This window comes from Ammospiza nelsoni, chromosome 2 (assembly GCF_027579445.1).
Source record: "Ammospiza nelsoni isolate bAmmNel1 chromosome 2, bAmmNel1.pri, whole genome shotgun sequence".
Classification (NCBI taxonomy): domain Eukaryota; kingdom Metazoa; phylum Chordata; class Aves; order Passeriformes; family Passerellidae; genus Ammospiza; species Ammospiza nelsoni.
Window position 1 is genome coordinate 50,309,672 of NC_080634.1, and position 23,631 is coordinate 50,333,302.

Here is a 23,631-nt window from a genome sequence, read left to right on the forward strand (position 1 = left end):
CTCCTGGGCTGGGGGGACCTCCTGGACTTGGGCTGGAAATGGGGGTGACAGGATCTGAGACATTCAAACTGTGGGTTTGGCTCCCTTGCTCCCACAAGAGGGATAAGAAGCATTTGAGGGAGCACTCAGCTCATGGCACTCAGTGTCTTGAATGCTGTCTGTGGCACTGGAGGTGGTGCCTTGGTCTTGGGCAGCTGGTGACCCAGAATAACAGATCTGTGTTATCCTACAGGGTTCTAGAGTCAATTGAAATGCTTTAAAAATTGCCTGATTTTCCTCCTAGTGCCATCAGTCAGACAAAGCTCTGTGACTGCTCTGGCTGTGCTGCCCTGCATCCTCTGCCAAGGCTTTCTACAGGGAAAAGTGGGAAGCTTAGTGCCAGCTTTTGCCCATGGCAGAAGTAGCTGGTAAAGTTCTCAGACAGCTGTGCTATCCTTTGAGACTTTCGCTTGGCAAATAAACTTTCAGCGCTCTTAAAAGCAGCAAAATTTCTGGTTCACGGGGGCACAATAATCCCTCTGCTTCTGATTTAGGTCTTTTTGAAACACCTGCCAAAAGATCATTGAAGGTAAAGGATGTTTTCCCCAGGCTGGAGTCCCCACTCCCATCAAGCTCCTGGGGTGCAGAGTTAACATACCCAAGGAAAATATCTCCCACAGCAAGACCCCGAAGGACCACACGTCGCTTTTTGTATTGTAGATTTTATCAAATATGGATTCAGGAGCCATCCACTTGAGAGGAAGTCGAGCCTGGAGTAAAAGGGACAAATCTGACTATTATTTTCAAAGTCTGAAAGATTTTAATCATAGATTAATCAACTATATATTGTTATGTAAATAATTACCATTCAGGCAGGAACCTGTGGGATTTCCTTACAGGCAGTCAAGATAAACCCACACTCATTCATACGCTTAACAAATTGTTGGAGTAAAAGGCTGTTTTTAAAAAACATGTGGCGCAAAACACCAGACATTGGAAACCTGTGACCAGGCCTTTTCTTTACAGGGATATGGGAGTGTGTAGGAGCAGAGGTCCCTTGCCAGCATCATAGAGACAGGGCAGAAAGCCCTGCATCCAAGCACCAACCATTCTGTAACGATGCTGGAGATATTTGGGGGGAAATTTTCAGAGCCAGAATTGCAGGAGCACATCTGCACAGCTTGTTAGGGTCTCCTGAGCAGTACCAAAGCTGTGTGAACATTTCCCAGCTACTTTGCAATGCTGTAAACCCTGGAAATTATTTACAGATGTGGGAATGGCTGGCAGATGGGTGAGTCTCCAGAAAGAGACTCTCTGCATGACTCCAATGCCCACACCAAATTCCCACAGCATGGGTGGGTGCCAGCACCGTTTGCTGGCCCAGCCCGTCACAGCAGGGCTGGCAGGGCAGTCACTGCCTGCTCTCTGCAGTGAGGGCAAAAAAACAACAAGTAGGTGCTGGAGGAACAAGTCCTGCTCAGCTGCTCAGGGCACCAGGAGCACTGGGGGGTACACACCTGCTTTTGGGGGCACTGTTTTCCTTGCAGGAAGTTTGCGGAGTAAGGGGGTGATGGTGAGCCAGCCAAGAAATGTCTAAAAAACCAAAGTATTAACAGGGCAAAGCTGTGAAGAAGTCAGCATGTCTAGGCCTTATGACTGAGGATTGAAATGCTTCCCAGACCCACAACACATCTGGACAGCTCATCTTCACACAAAAACCAACAGCTTTTGAGCTCTTAAATTCAGGGAATGTGAACATCTACAGAGCGTTTTGGTGGACAGTTTGAAATGACATGTTATAAACATTTGGGTAAATAAACATCATCTTGACTTACATCTCCTTTTCTCACATAATCAGGATTCTTATAAATATCTCTTGCAAGGCCAAAATCACAGATCTTCACAACATTGTTCTCAGATAAAAGGATGTTTCTGGCTGCCAGGTCACGATGAATGCACTATAATAAAACAGTTTCACAATCAAACTGCATTTCCTTATTCCTGCCCACAAATTTCCTGTCTCTCATATCCTTTAAAAACTATTATTATTATTAATATTATTATTAATAATAATATTATTACTATTATTATTAATATTATTAATATTATTATTAATATTATTATCATCATCGATAATAATAATAATAATTTTTAGGGAAGTTGCCTATAGTTTACATGAAGTTACTCTAAACAGCAGTAATTTTTTTTATTATTAAGTCCAGAAAGTGACAAATTTGTAAGCCCTTTGACATTTGCAGGGAAAGAGCTGAATCATTTGGAGCTCCCTAATATATGTTGAAATTAAGGCAAAACCTACCACACCCAAAAGATCTTCCCCAAATGAATGAGCTTGACCCACTGCCTTCAGACATGATCCTGTGTTTATAGACTATGGATACTTGAATAAACACAGTTATATTTATAATGCCAAGAGGAAAATAGCTCTTCCTTTGGGACCTCTCCCAAGGAGGGTGTCACTACAATGTAGACATGATTTCACCTCTGAATCCTGTCCTTCTGCAGTGAAAAACCCTCAGTGCAAAACTCACCTTTCTGGAGGAGAGGAACTCCATTCCTCTGGCCACCTGAAAGCTGTAAGAGATCAGGTCCTCCATAGTGAGGGGCAACTTGTACTGGTCATCAGCATCTGCAGAGGTGGCAAGCAGGGTTTGTAACAAAGACAGCTCACAGGCTCTCTTTTCCCCCTTTCTTACAGAACCCATTATTCCCATAAATTCAGTCTTTTTGGAGGGGTATTTGAAGGTCAACCTACTGGCATTGGAAACAAAAATAGTGCTTGCTGTATACCCCATGCTTTGGATACTGCTGTGTTTTCCCCAAAGATAAGGAGCAGTCAGAACAAACAATCACACATTTTCCTGTCAGATTTTGTAACCCTGGAAATAATCTTTTTTTAAATCTTTTACCCTCTGGACATGACCCTCTGAGCATCTCCCACGGATGTTTATTAGGGTGATAAATGAGGAAAAAAATTTCAGGGATTCACAGTATGTTGTAAAAATATCACAGTCTGTGTAGGGACAGGAAGGAATTAATACCTACCCTCCTCGTCCTCCTCCACATCAGTCAGACTTTTATCTTCCTGGAACCCAGAGCTGGCCAAGCTCTCCCTGCTGGTGACACTGGCCAGCCTTTGTTTTTTGCTTTCCACTGGCTCAATATCCTTTTTCTCTTTCATTGGCTCTCCCTGCAGAGAGGAGTCCTTCAAACAAAAGGAGGAGAAGAGGTGCGACATCAGAGCAGTGGGAACCAAGGGAGCCTGCTGATGCCTTTCTGCCAGGCTGGTGGTGTCTGGTGTAGGTGGTCACATCTCTCACAGGTGGGGCTGCCCAGTGCCACTGTGATGGGCAGGGGCTGGTGGCAGAGCTGTGCTCCACCAAGGCCATCATCCCCAGAGGGCAGAAATTTGATGTCTTGGGAGCACCAGCCCATGGTTTTAGGGTAACAAAGGCAGTGGGCATCTGCCACAGTGAGGATTTGCAGGGTGTATGGATGGACCTGAATGCTGGCCTGTGCCTCATCTCAGCCGGGCCCATTTCTCTCCAGCAGACAGAGAAGGAGCACAAAGTGGATTGGGAAGGTTGTGCCCACAATAGAGGTATCCCAGACCTCTCAAACATCAGCTTTTGGTCCCAACCTGCTTAAGACGTGTCTCTATGTCCCTGCACAGGGTTTGGTGTGGGCTTGTAAGCCCTTTCCATGAGGAGCAAAGGCACTTGGTGTTTGAAACAGAGCAGCTGTTGGAAGTGACTGCCTCTCTTCAATGCCTTAATCCAAAGCTTTCTTCCTATGGCCAATCTTGAGATGGTTTAATGGGACACATGTTTGGAAGAAGCTCTCTCCCTGCTACCTGCCTGCCTTACTCTTGCCCCCTCTTACTTTTCCTCTTATCCTGCAACCCTCTCTGTTCCCTGCGCTGCTGGTGCGGAGCCAAACTTCCACCTCCTTCCTGCCCAGGCAACCTTCCCAAGGGTGCTGGAGCACTGGGTGTGGGAAGGGGTGTGGGAATGACTCCACTCAGCACGGACCCTGCCCACCATGCTCCCTGCTGAGCATCCCACTCCAAGAGCCACGTGTAGGAGGAGACAGTTGCTGTGTCCTGTGTGGAGTGCAGCACGGACAGCCTTGGGAGCAGAGACTCAGCAAAGGCCTTTCAGGGGGGGGTGTCCTCTCCAGTGGGCTCTCCCACAGAGCCCTCCCAAAAAATATCCCTGAGATGCCAATGAGCTTTTGGCACAGCTGAACAGAGGTTTGGAGACCTGCTGTTCTGTATACAGACTCCTAAGTCTCATGTTAGAGCCCTGGATCATTTGGAGGATTTTTTCTGGAACTATTTGAATTTTCTGGGACATTTGGATTTAGGTTTGTAATAAGAAACATATAATGAATTTGATTCAGAAGGCTGTAGAATGTGAGGACAAGACTCTAATCTCTTTTCCTCTTGATAGCTCTTCTCCTCACACAATAATAAGATTACTTGTAAATCCCTGACTATTAGGGTGTCTTGGAACATGAGATTTCATTGGTATTATCTTGTTTGGGCTCCCAGCAGTACTGAAATAAGTGGGCAAAACCACTTCCTTTGGCTTTGCTGACCTCAAGCTCACCAGGAATGGGTTCATCAGAAGCAGGGCAGGAGTGTGTGGGGACACTTTGGATAGGATTCCCTTCCCCTTGTCGATGGCTCCAGCCAAATTAATCACAGCAGTCTCCTTGCACAGTCAGGGAGGGAGAGGTGAGTCCTTTCTTGGCACAACACATCCCACACCAAATATTAGTACAGGTCAGGTGAACCCAAAAGTAATTTCTCTGCTTTGGTAGAAGAGAGTCTGAGAAGACCAGCTCAGAGAGCTGACACCCTCATCTCCAGCACTTACGTCAGGTAAGATGAACCCTGCCAGGACAATCTGCCTCCTCACCTTGCTAGGGCAGAAAAGATTCCTTTTGCTCTTCAGGTAGTTTGATAAATTCCCATACTTGCAGTATTCAACAATCACCATCAGAGGCCCTGGGCAATTAAATTAAAAGAAGAAAACACCAAACATTTTGAGCAGCATAAAGCAATAAAAGGTATAAAGCATCAGTTCTGAGAATCTTTCATGCCCTCACTACATCTTCAGTCCAGAATAACTGGCAACACATCCTAAGAGCTAGAAGGCTGCTTGAAGAACACTGGACATAATCAAAATAATACTGCTTCTGGAAATTAGGGCAGGGCCTAATTTTGGAAAGCTGGGTCTTGAGTCTGGGTCCTGGGGAACGCTCTGTTTCCTCTTTGGGCAGTTCAGACTGGAGTCCCACAGCCCAAACACACTTGATGAGCTAAAATAGGTGACATATCTAAAACAAACAAACTCCCATACTGGTCTTTTGATTTTCTTGGTGTGGTATCATGGAGGATTTTACAACAGCTGCATTGTGATTCATAGTTCAGGGCCAGCAGCTGATACCCCTTGTTCCCAGCCTCTCCAGATCATGTTTAACTTGAGCTTGAGCAGTGGAGTGAGTGAGATAAAGGACAGCAAGTGGCACACTCCTAAATTCACGCTTCACATATTAATCCTAAAAGAAAGTTTAAAGAGAGGAAATGTTTAATCACTTCATTAAGCGACTGAAAATCTCTCTTTCTTTTCCTCTTTTTTTCACCAACTGCAGGATAAGCTCAAATATAAAAGTTACTAACTTGACCTCTGGATGAAAAACAACATGGGTCACTGGCTGTTATTGGGAGATAATCCAAACTCATTTTCAGAGCAGTGCAGATTTTTTTACCTCCATTTTTTGTGCAAGCTCCCAACAAATTCACGATGTTGAGATGATGACCAATGTGGATTAGGATTTTCAGCTCTGTCATCAGTGCTTTGTACTCACTTGCTGTGGCCCCTTCTGCAAATACAAAATAAAAAGTCAATGTGAAAAGACAAAGTACTGGTCCTCCTGAGCTTTACCACTTCTCGTTGCTTTCCATTGAAATAATCTCTGTTACTGGATGTACTTTTTGTATTGATGTTCTCTCTCTATTCCTCCCTGCTCAGCATCCTCTTGGTTGCAACTAAACCCATAAAAAGAGTCAGGCACTCAACTTCCTCCCAGTAGGCTCTATCCTATTTAGAACTGGGAGAATTTTTTTTAATGAATAGTTCTGATGTTTCAACCAAAAAAATTGAAAGAACAAATGAAAAGGTATTTCAATATGATAATTATTCTATCTAGAATTGGCTCCATCTGATCTCACTTCAGCTATCTAAGGGTTATATGCTAGCCTGAACTAATCAGCGTTTTAAGGGGCCAGTGTCAAGAGCAAAGTATTTCAGAAGCTGATGTAGCCATCAAGTTTAGCCATCTGTATAAGGGAAAGATGAACTACCCCTGGGTGATGCCTGCCTGGTTCTGTTCATTATGTAGGAAGCCTGGAGATAGACCAGGGAAGTAAATATTAACTGGTTAAAGTGAAGTGACTGCATCTCACCCTTACCAGTCATGGTCAATAATAATAGGAATGATGTAAGAAGCCCTTCAAAAAGATCCAAAACATTCTATTTGGTGTTGAGTGAAACTTCTCATCCCCCCTGAGCAATTTTTTTTTCCTGCAGGATTTGATTTTGTTAAGAAAACAAGAAAATTCAAAATTGCTTTGTGTAGGCCCAAAAGGAATTTTTCAGCTTAGTGACACCAAGAGCAAGAAGAACAGTCCTGTGGAAAAAACCCTTGAGCTGGGTCTTAAAGGGCTTGGTTTCAACATCTGAATGGAAACATCTGAAGTTTCTCTTGGTGTCCCAGACAAAACTTGTCTTCTACTTGGTGATCTGCTATTTGCTTGTATGGGTGGTGACACCTCTCCTCCAGCACATGGGAATTCTGTGAGGATGAGGCCTAATGAATGACTGCAGAGTTCCTGGATAATCTAGTGAGGACACAAGGAATGAAGCAGATCTCCCCATGCTTTGGGTGAGATACTAAAGATACCTAGAGAGGATCTGGTCCCCACGGGCTCTCTTCATTGTCAGCAGAGCTGAACAGGACTCAGCTCCCTGTATGCAGGAGGAATCTCCATTCCATCCTAAGGAATCTGCCTTAGGATGTTATCTCTCACCACTGCCAATGAAGGGCGTTTGAGTGGCTAACTCAGATACAGGCATCTGCTCTGCACATGCACGTGTGAATCCCACCAGGAAGACTTCTTGTATCTGCCCTCTGCTTCCAACCATTCCAGGAGCACCCACGGCTCCTTGATGGTGCTGGCTGGCACAAGAAGCCTGCTGATGTGCATAAAGAAACCCTGAACCCAGCAGTCCACTCCAAGGGCTGGAGTTTACATGTAGACATCTCCTGATAAATGACAAGTAGGCATGTGTGAAGCTGGGAGCCACTGGCTAAGATGGATTCATTCAAACTATTCCCAGACAGAGTCAAGGGAGAGCATTGGGGCTCCAAGCCATACTGGCAGAATAGGGGATGTGTCCTGGCAGAGAAATAACACCAGAAAGGATTTAGGGATTAAGACAGATAAGTAGAGCAGCAAAGCCAAGTACATGGGAGGGATGCCACGGGAATTCAATCACAGCTGCGGCAGGCTATGACTGAACATCATCCTGCTTGCTAACATCCCAAGAGCCCTCTTCCAATTAACGAGGGGGTTTTGTCCTTTCTGCTCCAATGAGGAAGATGGCAGTGAATAGCTGGGGGATGATTGTACTTTCAGATGAGCACTGGTGTATGAACAGCGCTGGCAAATCCATTGCACAACCTGGGTGTCAGCATCCTGAGCACTGTGTGATGAGCCTGAAGCCAGTTCAGAGGGGGCACAGCTGCACAGCACCACCAAGATTTAAACTGCTCAATAAAACTAGCTAGTAAAACTATTGAGCTAAAAGTGTGTTTAGCTTAATAAAAGGGTCTTCATGAAGAAAAATCATTATAAAATCTAACTGAGAAGGTTAAAGGAGATGCTAAGTCAGGCATATGTGAATGAGACATAAGACATCTGGTTTTAAGAGGAAGATGATCATTCCTTGGAATGAACGACCAAGGAAAATATGAAAGCTTCTATCCAAGTTTCTTTACATCAAGGTAGATACCTTATACTTCAGCTAAATTTCATTTACAGCATTTGGTATAGAGTGAGTTGAGCATAATGGTATGATTTTTACTGAGAATGCAGTTCTTATTTCATACTTCTGCCATTTCATTTGTGGTGGTCCTGCAACTTGATTTGTACACATTTTGGAGGCTTAAAAAAGTTATTGGGGAAATCTTTTGCTTTTGGCAGAACTGTATAAAAAATGCACCACTGTATAAGGCATCATTTTTTCCAACGCAGCTTTGCAGCAAGATACCTTTCAACATTTTCACAGCAACTATTCTGCACGTTGGTGATTTCCTAATTCCAAAGGCAGATGCTTGTACCACCTTTCCGAAAGCTCCATGTCCAAGAGACTTTCCTGTAAAGAAAAGAAAGTGGAGAGATACATATTGGTAAGAAAAAAGGAATCCTGTCAGCAAATGGCTTCATAAATCATGAACTGAAAAATGTACTTTTCAATGAGTCCCATAAGTACATTTCCAACATGTAGCTGGTTTGGGTTTTTTGGTTTATTGGATTTTTTTTAAAAGTAAGCAGTCAAACTAGAAGACAGAGTCATTAGAGGAAGAAAGTGATGGGAGTGAAAATGTCACTAAATGAAAGCAACCATTCGTTGGAGGTACACTGGCTTCAAATTTGATTTTTTCAGTCTATCTCTGCCAGAGAAAGATTTTGCTCCGCTTTTCCCTGAGCACACTGCATGGTGCAGCAGCCTGTGGTGCTGCCAGTTATGTCCTCAATAACACAGACCCTCTTCCCCTTTGACAATGTGTTCACATGGACCGCTCTGGCTGCCTCTGCCCTGCTACAGAGGCTGTCAAGGCTTGCTCAGGGAGATCTTGTCAACACATCAGCTCTAGCAATAAGTTTTATTTCCAAGTAACTATTTTCAGATTGCTTTTGTGCTTCACCTTCAGCAGAACCCAGGTACCAAAGTGGCTAACAAGAGTATGGCACCAGGATCTGCGGTGTAGAGAAGAGCAGAAAATAACAGTCAGCTTTTCACATAAAAGCAAAGGATAACATGTACCAGATATTTGTTTCTCAGATATGCACATGTGGCATGACCATCTCCACAGGACAATTTCCTGTTCCTATGATGAACACCTGTTTGACTAGCTCTCAGGTGGACATCTATCTTGTTGGTATCTGAGTGAGAGATTAATCCCACTCACATACTTGCAAGCAGAGAAAAAGAGCTGCTGTCTGTACTAGTTTAAAATCAATGCTGCCTTTTAAATGCATATATTGTATCTAAACTGTAATTCTCAGTATGTCTGTCAGTAGTAGCAAATAACATATGTTATAAAAGAAATGGAAACATGGAGTATGCTAAACCAAAAAAAACCCCAGAAAATTATTTCCACCCTAGATTTGCAAAAATGTTGTCATTTTTTTACAGCAAATAAAAGCCACAAAGAGCTTGATGTACATGACTGAAAAGCATCAACAGACTGACTTTGGTTTGTGAAGGGCTTAGTATTTGATGGAGAAATATAGATGAATCAGTGTGCATCTAAAAACCTACTGTTGCCTTTTTCAGTTACTGGATATAGATTGTGTAAGAGAAGCACCTTTAAGACTCAGGTCTCAGATTTTCTTAGTGAATTGATGTTTTTGGTCCTTAACATTTTGACTGTCCGTGGTTTCTGCACAAAGAACTTGCAGTTTGAGGTCCTATAAAACCCGCCATACCTTTGTTTAATCCGTAGCTTTAATCTGTTTCCATCACTGTTAATGCACTTCCCACGTTGTGATAACCTACTTAGTCACCACTTGGAAAACGCAGCGGCTCATAAAGCTGCACAAAGCTGCTAACCTTTCAGAGAGGACAATGAGCACTGGAAACAGCACTTCCTTCTCTAAACAGTGGTGTGATTCAATGGGAGACTCTAACAACACTCAGTCTTTGCTGCTCTGCTGCTGCTTGTACCATGCTGAATAGTAGCACAGGACAGGGCTGCTTTAACTTTACATCATGCAGCTCAAAACTCAACACTTTAGTATGCAGTTGTGGCTATGGCTGTTCTTGCAAATGTCCCTTCTGCTGACATACAAAGTAACTACAAAATTATTAATTAGAGGAATATTAAGCTGCCCAACCATCTGAACAGTCAGTTTGTCATAGCCTTCGAGCAGCTACACTGGATGTGTTTGGGGGAGTGCTCAGATGTGTAATGCTGCAGCATTTAGATCCAGACCAGTGAAGCAAAGTGCTCTGCTTAAGTTTTCCACACTTGACTTGGATTTTCTGGGCCGCTCAGAATGCATTAAAGTGAACATACGCCTCAGTCAAGGAGTTTTGGATCAGGAGAATTTCCTTTCAGTCCCGTTTTAGCAGAGTCCTTCAAGCATGTCAGTTGTTGCACCTGGAGCATTAGCAAAAAGCACTTGCAGGCACTGCACCCCATGCCTGTGGGAGGGCACAGGCTCGAAGATGTGCTTCATTTCTCAGGTTCTTTGCCTCTGCTTGAGTCATCTGGGTTTTCCCCACGGGTGGCTTCACGTTTTCCATTATGTTACACAGGACAGCTGTGCACGTGCAGGAGAGTTGGAAGCGCTGTGCTCAGTGCCAGCGCTGTGGGCTTGCAGGGCACAGGAGGGAGCAGGGCTCAGGAAGCTCACTGCCCCCAGAGCCTGTGACACTGCTCTGCAGCCAGCAGCCACACTGCCCCGGGCCCTCTGTCCCAGCATCGGCACTGTGCCACCTCTCCAGGCCGGGAAGGTCAAGCCCAAGCGGGAGGGGAGAAGCGTGTGATGGCTCAGCTAAGGCAGCGTGTTATCGCCGACCGCACTGACACTGATTTATGGCACCAGCCTTTTCTGCCTAATGAAAAGATGGCATTTACTTTCAGTGAGACTAATCTATGCTGAATGTTAATTACCCTGACTTCAGTGATGCCCATTTGAAATTCCCTGTAATGGCTGTGCCTCTTACAGATGAAGGGAGAGTCCTGTTATATACGCATTGCATTGCAGCCGTGGGCTGTGTGTATGCATGTTGGAGGAACACACAGCAAAAGAGATGTGGGCTGAAAGGAGAGACTTCTTTGCAAAAGTTATAACAAATATGTGTCCTGGAAGATAAGTAGGTGGAAAGAGAAAAACAGTCGCATCAGATGCTGGAAGGGGTTGTATTTCCAAGTAAAAATATTTTTTAAAAACCATAGAAGCACATTTTGTGTTTGTGAGACACTAATCCTCAGAGACTGCCAAGGTTATTCAAAGACTGAGCCAACTGCCATGTAAGCAGGACTTGCACTGAGCTAATCTAGCATACTGCACATACACAACTTCTTCAAATCTGGTTCTCATTCATTGTCAGCATTCTTTATTTGTTTACACCAGTTCTTCCACTTTTAACTCATTCTCTGGTCATCATTCGTCACCTCTGGACTCCAAACGCTAACCCTGAAAGGCATGGGTTTTTCCTTGGTGTTTACATTCCATTTCTGTTTGTTTCTTTCCCAGTGGTCACATTGTCTGCACATCAGGCTCTTGGTCCATCGCTGTAAGAAAATTGTCTGAAGATTGAAGTCACTCCAGCACAAGGTTCCAGCATTCCCAGAATTATGTATGACAATTATAAATCGAGAGCAATGTATTTCAGCTGTGCTTATCCACATCTGGCCACCTTGTGTCTTCTGGCAGGCAAATTTAGTGTGATCCTAATTTTGCACATGTTAACCAAGCTCTATTCCTGATACCCAGGAGACAGGAGGAATCTGTTACAGCTCCTAACTAAAATGCAAGGATTTTCTAGACCTTGCTGTAGGACAAATGCAATGCATGCCTGAAAGAACAAACAGCACTATAGCAACGAGGCTGGGCTTATCACTGACATTTTAATGTTGACCTTCTTGCTAAGATCTGTGTGAGTTCTGGAGGGATACATCAACTTCCAAATAAGGTCCCTTCCCCTCTTCCCTTCTCATCAGTCCCACATGAGGCTTAATAAGGAATGGTCCCAAACCCACCCCTTTACTGGGACATCTATTGGGGAGCTGGCTGTAGGTTTAAAGTGTTCAAGGGTATTTATTTTTGTGTGGACTTAATGTCACATTCTTGCTCTTTATGGTTCAATAACAGAATATTTATAAAACTGCAGCACAGAGTGAAAACAAGGAGATTGTGCTGGAAAAAGAAGGACAGGGAGAAAAGGGAAAGGGTGCAGGATGGATTATGAGGACCCATTTCTGCACAGGCCTTTTTCCAAGTTTCTGGGTTGAAGAAAGGGAAGAAAACCATAGAATCATAGAATATCCTGAGTTGGAAGGGACCCACAAGAATCATCCTTGTGGATGATCCTGGCCCTGGACAGCACAATTCCAAGCAGCACACCATGTGCCTGTGAGTGTTGCCTAGATGTTTCTTGAGCTCTGTCAGGCTGGTGTTGTGAGCACTTCCCTGGGGAGCCTGTTCCAGTGCCCAATCACCCTCTGGGTGAAGAACCTATTTCTAATATCCAACATAAACCTCCCTGACACAACTTCAGGTCATTCCCTCCAATCCTGTCACTGGCACCAGAGAGAAAAACTCAGTGTCTGCCCCTCTCTTCCCCTCACAAGGAAGTTGTAGCTGCAGTGAGGTCTCCTCTCCACTCCTCCAGGCTGAACAAACCAAACTACCTCAGCTGCTCCTCATACAGCTTCCCCTGCAGACCCTTCATCATTTTTATAGTGAATCACCAAAACTACAGTAAATGCCAAAGGTCAGGCTCCCAAGTCTAGAGAGAGAAACCTCGAAGTTGGCAGTCTGATTTGGAAATCTTTGGTTGCTCGTTTTGTGTCATGTTTTAAGAAAATCAGTTTCCAAAATATAGAATGCATCATTCTTGTCTATATTCTCCTTCTGTGGCAGGGTGGCCAACCTAATAGAAGAGGGAAAGGCTGTGGATGTTGTCTGCCTGGACCTTAGTAAAGCCTTTGTCACTGTCTTCTACAGCTTTTTCCTGGAGTGAACAGATAGATTATCCATGGTTGGACTTCATCTTGAGGGTCTTCTCCAACCTAAAGGATCTTGTGGTTTTATTTTCTCTTTCCTACATGAAGTCCAAATATACATGTGAAAAGTCAAGTAGACATGGTCAGTCAGTCCTAAAGGCTGAAATTCATTCACAGATCAGTGCTCTCAGCGTGGAATAGATCCCACCAAACGTGGCAGTACACTGTGCTGAGTGCCTAGAACACATCCAGCTCCTCTTTACCCATAGTTACAGACACATCTTATTCAATCAATCCAAACTGTAAATGAACTATTCCAATATTACCTAGTTTGAGCCTTTCTCTTGCGATTTCCCACTTGCTGGCATCATAAGGTAGACGTTCACATTGCTCATCTAAGGGGACTTCATCAGGATCCATGATGATTGACAGGTAATGGTTGGTCTTCATTTCAGAGGAACGAGGCTGGAAAACAAGGACATTGCAGAATGAAAAAGATGATTAAAGTGTCTATCAGCATCTTCTTGTTTGGATCAAGGGCTCCAAGTTAATTCTGTTCACAAGGCTGCATGTTTCACGGCACACTGGATGGTTTGGTTAAACTCCCTTTGGCTTTTCTATATATTGCAAGAGTTTTTATATAAAAGAAACTCCTTCCTCTAGCTTTCCTCCCATCTGGACATACCAGTTTCTTCAGTGAAATCCATGTGGGTCTCTATTAACATATGGTGTTATGACACAGGCCCTTGCACAGTCAGGAGAAATACTTTCAGCAAGTGACTAAACATTGCTGATAAAAATAACTTTCCTTCATGATTGTGCAAAGCAAGAAGTGGCCTCATGCAACAGATGGAGTTCTACTGCCAGTGTTTATTTGTTCCATATATCCCGCAAAGATAGGTCATATGTGGTTAGAAATTGTGCAAGACAAGTCCTCAGGACACTGGACATTGTACACTTCACAAACTGCTGACAAATTTGTAGGATTTTTTATTTCTTTGGTATAATTTCTGAAAATTTTACTCAAACCATTTGAGTCTGGAGGAATTTATTAACAGCTGGACTCAAATGTGTGTTTTAAAACAGAAAATTTCAAATTAATTTGCCAGTTTAGTTTCTCCTGAGCAAATGTATTATCCATTTCACATGGGAAATATAAGGCAAGATGAATCTGATCTGAAAGTTCCCTGCAGTTCATCCATTTTGAAATGTATGTTCCTTCAAAGAGCATCAAGATTTCTATTCTAATCCACTGGACTTTTCTTGACACAGGAGTACTTACCTTTCTATAGAAAAGGTCTGGTGTTTGTCATCATTTCCTAGCTATTAGTTGGAAGAACTGAACCTGAAGGTGTTGCTTTTCCTAAACTTGTGGAAGTAGCACGTGGACAAAGACATACAGATACCCCAAACATACAGATATAACCATATATTCTCTTTTCTATTATTTGCTTCAACTGCCTCCCCATACTTTCAACTTCCCTCCCCTACAGTTTGGAAATATGTCCCTAATACCTGCATTTCTAGGCATGTTTTTAAAGAAGGATATTCCCAGCAGTGCATGCCTTGATTACAAACACAACTACACTAAAATGACAGCAACTGACAACTGCTCATCCTCCCCAAACCCATACATTTTTTTCCCAAGAAGGATGCACTGATGCTTGGGAAAAAGGTTTAAATCCTGTCTCCAAACCATCCACTAAGTCTGGAAAGAACATGGATAAGCGGGATGTGAGTGGAAACAGAAACTTGTGTGGTGCTCCAGAAAGGGCATTTCTAGACAGAGATGGTTGTACCACAGTGCTCCTACCCAGCACATTAAAAGAGCTTTGAAGTGGATCCATTCCAGAAAAAGCAATAGGGGAGTAGAAAAGTCAGGCAGTTTCCCACAGTTCTTTCTTCAGATGAACTCAGTATCAAAGTTTTGGCACAAATAGAGATTTGAAGCAACATTTTCAATGATGAAAAATTGTTAAGGATATAATCTGTCCCTGTGTGCATCACAGAGAGGTTTTAAGTAAATGCTCTTGGACAGCATAGTTTTTTTTCTGTTGTGGCAACATAATTTGTGTATAAAATTTAATTCAGAGCTAATTCCAGTCATAAATCTTTGAGAGTAAGGGTTTATAAGAGAAACAGAGAGAAGACCATAAACATAGACTAACACTAGTTGGAAAGTTGCCTCAACATGTCACTTAGTTAAAGTCCCTTGTTCTACATGATATTTTTATTATCTGATGATATTTTTATTATCTTTTAACAATCTAACAAGTTTTGGTCTCATAAAAAATAAAAAAGATCTGCAACCCCTTGCTACACTTAAAGCTTACTTTTTCCCAAGATTTGCAGTCACGTTATAACTTGCCTCATCATTACTGTTGAGCATTCAGTACTGGTCCCTCTTGCCTTGTAATTTCCCTTACAGCTATGAAGTTTCCCCACAGTTTCAGCTGACCTCCGCTTTCCTTTCCCCCAAACTCCCACGCATTTCTCCTCACAAAGGCTTGCAGCAGTAGGAATGCAGGCAGAGGGACTGCTGCCATACTGCCCTGATTTGGACTGCTTTCCCATCAGTCAATAAAAGTTCTTAGTACCCAGCCCAAGACACTGGCAGGCCTTAATGCAGGTTGAGATGACATGGTCTGTCAGCCAGCTGTGACATGCCCAGCTGTGGTGGCTGTGAGCAGATCCCTGTGGTGCTACACTGTGATATGCTGGGCTGGTGGTGGAGTGGGAGTGAGGAGAGGGAGCAATTTCTCAGCTCATGTCTTGCAGTGCCCCAGTGCCTTTCTTCAAATCCATCTGCTCCTGCAGGTTACACTGAGGAGTTATATTTTGTGCTTGGGAAAGCTGCCATGGTTTATCCTGCACACACCACACAATGCAGACAGGGTGCTGTCAGCAAAAAGGGGTTTTAAACCATCACAGTCAGCCTTGGACAAGAAGGAGGGTCAGCTGCAGGGGCAGTTAAATTTGTCATGTTGGTACAGGATCATCTGCTCTAGAAGCTGCACCATCAAAACTCCTTCACCAAAATATCACTTTGGAAGTGATGTAATTGTACCAGACACTGTGCGAACCAGACCCCAGCACATTCTGTGAAGATCTGTCATTCCCACTCACTCAGATCTTCAAAGACATTAGGATGCTAAACCCCCACAGTTTTTGTAAGGGAATGAGGATGCCTTTGGTGTGAGTCAGGCGCCCAAGTGAGCCTCAGAGCCTTGTCCCCACCCAGGCTTTTCTTTCTGGCTTACTCATGCTCAGGCTTGCAAGTCACGGTTCTCCAGCATCCATCAGCAGCCTGGTTATTTCACCAGGAACAAGGGTGAGCACTATCAAAGAATCATAGAATCATAGGATATTCTGAGTTGGAAGGGACCCACAAGGATCATCAAAGCTCAGTCCCTGGCCTTGTGCAGGACAGTCCCAAGAGTCATGCCATGTGCCTGAGAATGTTACCAAACATTCCTTGAGCTCTGGCAGACTTGGTGCTGTGAAAGTGAAACAGAATTTTTCTTTGGTAGACCTGACAATCCCAGCAGCCTGGGAAAAATTTTCTGACATGAGCAAAGGGCTGCCAAGGAGAGGCAGGTGCCGCAGGGCATCACACCAGACATCCCTGTCTGTTCTTACCCTCTTCAGCTTGCGAATGAAGAGGGTCAACAGGAGCCAGAACAGCGTTGCAGCCACACAGGTACAGGTCAGAGTTATCAGCTCCAGGTTTGACCTCTCCGATATGCCTGGGAAAATCAAGTGGGAAACATGTTAGAAAATAACCTGCAAAACAAGGGTACTTCATAGTTTTTGTTGTTTTTTTTTTTTCCATTAAAATAAAATACCAGGAAGGACCAGCTCTTTTCAATGGGGTATTAATCTCTGTTTGGACTGGCTCACAGAGCCAAAAAAAAGTCTCCTGCAGCCTCAGGAGAGGACAGGGCTCACAGAGGGGATGGCTCTGCTGAGGTGGTACTGTGGGGTGAGAGCTGCTGCTAACGTGCTGGAGAAGCTCCTGGGAGGGTTTGTGCTGGTGTAGGCACCAGTGACTCCCAGTGTGACCCAGGGCAGGTTGCAGTGGTGTTGCTTGGGTTTTGCTGTCCAGGATCTGATGCCTTTCCTTGTCCACTTGTCAGAGATCTCTTCCCCACTGGTGGCTGAGACCTGCAGCCTGCACCTCCATCCCAGACATGCTGTAAACCCTCCAGCCCTCACCAAAACCATCCCTGGGGGTGACCTGGGGATTCTCTTGGAGACTCCAAGAGATGGTGATGCCAGCAGGAGTCCATGAGCTCTTTTTCCCATGGCTTGGATGGATCTGATCTGTCATCTGGGGACTCAGCTCATACCCAGCATGCAACCAGGGTCTTGAGCCCCATTCCCACTGGGCAGAAATCCAGGGCACATGGCCTAGCCCTCCCTCCAATCCCCTGCTCCCCTGGCAGGCTCTGTGCCCCCAGGTCTCCTGCCTGTCACACCAGCAGCACATGGGAACGCAGGAGCCCCTCCTTTCCCAGCAGCACCCCACAGAACCTGGGTGGCAGGGAGCTGGGAGGGCTCTAGAAACCAGGGAACTGATTAAGCACAGAAAGGGAAAAACAAAACTGGCCACAGCTGAAAATGAAGCAGCAAGAAAACATGAAGATTAGAAATCTGGAAATTATTACAGCCCACTGACAAATCTTTAAAAAAGCCAAAATAAAACTCACTTTAGACTGCTATTTAGGGATTTGTAAAATAGATTCAGAGCAGTTTGTTTTGCAAATCCTGTGATTGCATCAAAAATCCCACACTTCCCACAATATGTTTTCCGTCGGATTGGTAGAAAATGCAAAAAGAACCATCATACCCTTCCTCTTATTCTGATATACCCTCTAGAGAGGGTAAATGAGAGGACAAGAAGGAGGAATTCTGAACATCATTTCACAGTAGTTTTGTCTGCACTTGCAGAGTTTCAGAGCCTGGCAGCTTGGTGTTACTACCGACAAATGAAAAAGGTGCAATTGTGTTTTACTGGTTACTTTACTGGGTAATCCAGAGGGATGTGCTGCCTGGTTTTAGGCAAAAGGCCACAAGGCTTTGTTTAGAGGACGTGTTGCTTAATTGGCATAATGCATTTCCTCCCTAAAATGATAATCAGATTTGTATTCATGTCCCATATCTAAGATTTCCCTGGGGTGTCCATTCTGGAACTTTGAGAATAAAGCTCATTGAGGAAAAACATGGCTGCAGCTATGAATGGAGGTACAATACTCTCCAGAAATACCAGTAGAGTTCTCTTTTCACAAGTACTTTTTTCAGGTACTTGATTTAGATATGGAACATAGTGGTAGCATAAATAACACAGCCTAATGCTGCTTGCCTATTCTCTGGCATCTGCATTTCCTTTTACATTTGGATAGTCTCCTCTTGCTTCTGACCAGCACTCCTGCAGATGGCAGATATTGGTTTCTGATACCTATTCAGCAAAACCTGGAGGGGCTGCAGGTTCATTGGTTGCCACAACTTCATATGGCAGGAGACAGAACACCCATGAGGTACAGCCAGGCCTGGGGTGGAAGACAGAAACTCTCTAACCACTACAGCAGCTGCCCAGGAATCAGCAGAGATGTGAAGGTGCTGTCTTTGAAATGTTTTAGCAAATGTAGGCAACCAAAAAGCATTTCTCCAGCTGGCCTGGGTTATCAAATGCCAGAGTGCTAGTCTTGCTGAAAAGCTTGAAGTCAGAGCTCTCTGAGTGTCTCTCAGCTGGGCAGAAAGAGGTTTCATTTGAGGCAGAACTGGCAGGAACACTCAGAAGAGGACTTAGGATTAGCAGAGTTTGGTGAGGCTTTAATCAGTGCTAAATGCCTCTCTCTGCCTGGTAGCTGAAGATTTCAGGCATTCCCTTACACCTCCATCCCAGAGGTTTACTCACCTCACACCTCATTCAACAAAGACTTTTCCCTGTGTGCAGCTCTGTCCCATCTGCCTGACTCTGCCCCAAGCAGCTGCCCCCTTTTTCCCCCTTTCTCCCTTCCAAAAGCCCCCCTGCGCCACCCCATGTCTGCAGGACTGCAGAGGGGTGAGTGAAGAAGTGTCACCAGCAGCAATTTCTCTCTTTCAATAGCAACAGAAGCCACCAGAACCATGCAAGTATGCCAGGATGAGAGCCTGGTTTACTCTGCTGGTCCCTCCAGCTACAAGCTCAAGCCTTTGGTTGGTATGGGCTTTCTCACTAGGATTTCAGCTCTAAACACCTAAACACTGTGGTGCAGCTCAGGCATCAACCAGGGAAAAAGAAATGCATCCTTCACCCCTACCCCATTGGTATCTACTCTGTTCAATCCATGTGATCTCACAATCATAGCACTGCAGAACTGAGATGAGTGCTCAGAGATGCTGAGGAATGTCCATCCTCAGAGTTTGTCATAACTTAGCCAGACCATTGGTGATGACCCTTGTTTGAACTGAGGTTGAACTATCGACCACCAGGACTCCATTCCAAACCTCTTTAGTGGAATTCTGGGGTAACAGGAGCCTTAGTGTCCCCTGATGTCCACCTGCAATCTTGCAAACTGAAGTCATGACCTGGGCTGAACTTCTTTTAGTAGCGGTGGGAATTCCAGATAAACTTCATGGAAAAGTTCCTGATGGCTTCAGCATGGCTCAAAAGGCACAACATTTTGAGATAAAAAGTCAAAGAGGCTAGGTAGGTAGGTAGATAGATAGATAGATAGATAGATAGATAGATGGATAGATAGATAGATAGATAGTAAAGTTATTTTAAATAAGTCATTTAAATAAGTCATTTAAATAGAAGTTATTTTAAAAGCTAACACCATTTTCATAGTGTCAGCATTGTTCAGTGAATACTTGATAAATGTTTTCCTTTTCATCAGCAGGATTCACATTAAGTGTGATAAAATATCAGCTTTAAGACAGGGTACATTGTTGTATTCATTTATAGGTCCATTTTCAGTGAGCATAAACTGCTCCTTCCTTTATCAACACATCTCCTTCAAAGCAGCACATCTGCAACTAACTGGATCCCTGGGGCTGTGAGGGTCCTCAGTAGAGGAAGCAGGAAATGGCTTTCATGGCAGCTCTGCAAGCATGTTGGCCCCCCTAAAAAAGCTGCCCAAGAGTCTGTGTTCCCCACATGCCCAGCAGCATTTCTCCCCAGACTTTTAGGGGTACAGTCCCCTTCACCTGCTAGGTGCTCTGGCAGCCATTTGCTGTTTCTATTCTGTCCTTGCAGATTTGGTGCCTCTTCAGTTCCTCAGCCAAGAGCAAGCAGAGAGATTGCTCTGACATGCCCACAGATATGGCCCTTCTTCTCCACAGATAGCTCAGCAACCCCTGATTCCAAACCCAACACAGCCTGCAATAATTTCAAAACAGCCCTTTGATTCCCCCACCCATTCATCCATCTCAGACACAAAAATAACACATTGTTTTATCTGTGAGTATAAGAATGTTTTCTCAGAGGAAATAAAGAGAGCAGACAGTTTCCTTCCTGACTCATTCACAAACTACTCTTCCAATCTGCTAAACGTGGCCATCGACATGAGGCACTGCTCTGCTCCCTTTGATCTGCAGCCCCGGGTTCAGAGAGCCCCAGGACAGAGGCAAGGCTTGGTGCTCACAGCAGCAGGAACAGGGCCTCTGTTTCTCAGAGAGACAAGAAAGTGACAAAGCTTAGGGAAAGCCCTCAAGCTCTGATCTTGTCCCTCCAGGCTCAGGGATGAAGTAGGAGGCTTCCTTTCCTGGGAGAGGGACAGACATTCCAGAGCAGTGTAGGAATGAGTAAAAAAAGCTGTAGTGACGTCCCTTCACGTAGTAGGAAAAGAGTGGAAAGACATTTTCCTTGATCAGAGTAGATAAGAAAAACTGCCTCTCTTTTCATCATCCAGTCTCAAAGCCATAAATTTTAATGTGATGGTCTTCATCTCCTGCTCCCATAGAAGTCATACAAGAACATTGCTGGTGCTCCCTCAGGACATGTAACCACAGCAGAAGTCTTCCTGGATGCTTCCTTTCCTCTCCTCTGGACTAGGATATATGACTTCCTAGAAGCCATCTGACAGAATGCTTGTGTTGTAATAAACAGCCAAGCTTCAATTATGTTTAAAATCAATACAATAATGAATTACATTGTCCAGGACTATGAATTAGTAGTATGATTTGGACAGCAAGCAGCTGGCACAAGTTATTCATTTAGCTGTTACAGCAGCTGTAAAAGCCTTGGCACTTAGAGAGAGGTGATCCTGCCTCCCTACTCTGCTATTGTGAGACCCCATCTGGAGTGCTGCATCCAGCTCTGGGGCTTCCAACATAAGAATGATGTGGATCTTTTGGGGCAAGTCCAGAGGAGGGCCACAAAGATGACCAAAGGACTGAAGCACCTCTCCTATGAAGACAGGTTGGGACAGCTGGGATCATTCAGCCTGGAGAGGGGAAGGCTCCAGGGAGACCTTTTTGCAGCCTTCCATTACTTAAAGGGGGTCTAATAAAGAGATGGAGAGTCACTTCTTCCAAGGGCATAGAGAGACAGGACAAGGGAGAATGGTTTCACACTGAAAGAGGACAGGTTTAGATTAGATATTAGGAAGAACTTTTTTACTCTGAGTGTGACGAGGTCCTGGCACAGGCTTCCCATGGAAGTTCTGGGCGCTGCAGCTCTGGAAGCGTTCAAGGCTGGGTTGGAGGAGGCTTTGAGAAACCTGGTCTGGTGGAGGTGTTCCTGCCTTCCACTAGAGGAAGCTGGAACTCGAGGATATTTAAGGATCCTAGAACCCAGACCATTCTATGATTCTATAATTATTCATAAGGGGATAGGTTTTTAACTCCTCAATTTCACCAGTTAGGCCAGCCCACATGTGCATACACTTATCCCTGACCTTTTAAAGCAGAAGCATCATTGTATCATTACTATTAACTCCAACTGTAGACACACTTATGGCAAAAAAATCAATACTAGTTGTAATTGTCTTGTCCTGAAGAGTATCCAAATACTCAGAAGTATTCAGACACATTTAACAATTATATGAGAACATCCACAAACATATAATCTCTGCCTAAGAGGCCTGGTTATATTCCAATTGTGTTTTTAAGGAGCAACTAAATGCATCCAGGACTACATACTTAACACCAGGTCAGTAAAATAGATTATGTCAAATTTAATACAGGCACGACACTGACCTATATGGAGAATGTCAACCTACTTCTCTAATTGGCTCATAATTCATGAGCCAAAAGAATGGTCAATGAAATTGAAAGGTCACTTAATAAACTTCCTTTTTATTTAATGTAAAATTAATTGATTTCCCTGCCACAGGGATAAGTTGAGATTGTCAGAAGGCAGAACAATGCTGGACATTTAAATTATTAGCATGATAACTCAAGTAATGGTTATAGAAATAACTAAATCAAACTACTTCCTTGTAGTAGTACCTTTGCATATGTAGCTATTGCTAGGCTAAAATCTTCCAGTCTGATTTGGCAATTCACTTTACACTGAAAAATAAACAAATCAGAACATCCCAGGCCTCTAATTTCTATGGGATTAATCTGAAATGGGAAAATATGTGGGTAGGAGAGTGTTACTTACCCTGGTTTTTGTTTGTTTTGCTGATACTAAATTTACATTTGTCTTCTACCCTGACCTGATCTTTGTTGGGTTGAAGCAATTCTTCTTTTTAGGTCAGTGTAAACACACTCTGAGTTAGCATTTCCTGCTGGGCTTCCTTTCCAACCTGGTATGCTTCCCTTGCTAGGACTTCCTTCAAATTGCTTCAGAGATCACCAGAGGAGTCCCAGGTCATACCCCTGCCCTTCCAGCCTAAGAACATCATTCTGGAAGGCTTGCTCTTCCCATTTAGTGTGGTGCTTTACCTTGTACCGTGACATACGCCGCACTCTCCACGGACCCTTTCAAGTTGGTGGCTATACACTGGTAAAGTCCTTCATCCTCCTCTTTTACTCTTTCAATAAACAGCATTCGGCTTCCAGGCCCTAAAATTATTCCTGTGAAATGAAATATTTTGCAATGAGAGGGAGCCAGGATATAAACAAAACCTGGCCCTTGTGTAACAGCATCTGCTTCAAGATCTTCTCAGAAGAAATCTGAGCCACAGACTGCACGGCACAATGTTGTCTGCAGGAAAGCCAAGTGCACTTGGATGCCTGTGAGCCTCTTGGAAATCAGTGTTTACAAAGCAATTGTGTGAGTCAAAAAGCTCAGCCTAAGGGAATGATCTTGGAAGTACTTGGTACTGTTTGTGTTGATAGCACTGTGCCTATGCTTTCATCCAGGTAAGCACTTTAGCATGTCTGCAGCTTTTGGAAAAAGGATAATCTGATTACTGCGCTTACAGACCCAGGTCTGCCCCAGAAGCAGCTCAGGCTTAGAGCCCTTCCCAAAGCCCTTCAGACTGTCCCTATGGGCAGCAGACTTGCTCCACATCTCACCTGCCCATGTGGTGTGGAACGATGGGCTCCTTCACAAAGGGGCTCTGGATAGTGCAAAGAGAATTCCCATGAGGGAATTACCTGAAGTTTTAAACATCTTGTTTATTCCAGATAGGTCAACCCAGAAGGCAGCCTGGACAATACTCCAAGAAG

At 44.1% G+C, this 23,631-nt stretch overlaps 1 protein-coding gene across 1 annotated transcript in view; it reads right to left on the bottom strand.

The window, feature by feature from the left end:
• Positions 1-23,631, bottom strand: part of FLT1 (fms related receptor tyrosine kinase 1) — a 107,673-nt gene that overhangs the window by 10,663 nt on the left and 73,379 nt on the right. Inside the window, exons 15-24 of the mRNA XM_059467153.1 lie at positions 22,903-23,034; positions 16,666-16,772; positions 13,353-13,491; positions 8,337-8,441; positions 5,773-5,886; positions 4,920-5,008; positions 3,043-3,202; positions 2,529-2,626; positions 1,815-1,937; positions 638-749 (exon numbers count right to left, since the gene is read on the bottom strand). Of these exons, the coding sequence (XP_059323136.1) occupies positions 638-749; positions 1,815-1,937; positions 2,529-2,626; positions 3,043-3,202; positions 4,920-5,008; positions 5,773-5,886; positions 8,337-8,441; positions 13,353-13,491; positions 16,666-16,772; positions 22,903-23,034 (1,179 nt within the window). The remainder of the gene's footprint in view (positions 1-637; positions 750-1,814; positions 1,938-2,528; positions 2,627-3,042; positions 3,203-4,919; positions 5,009-5,772; positions 5,887-8,336; positions 8,442-13,352; positions 13,492-16,665; positions 16,773-22,902; positions 23,035-23,631) is intronic.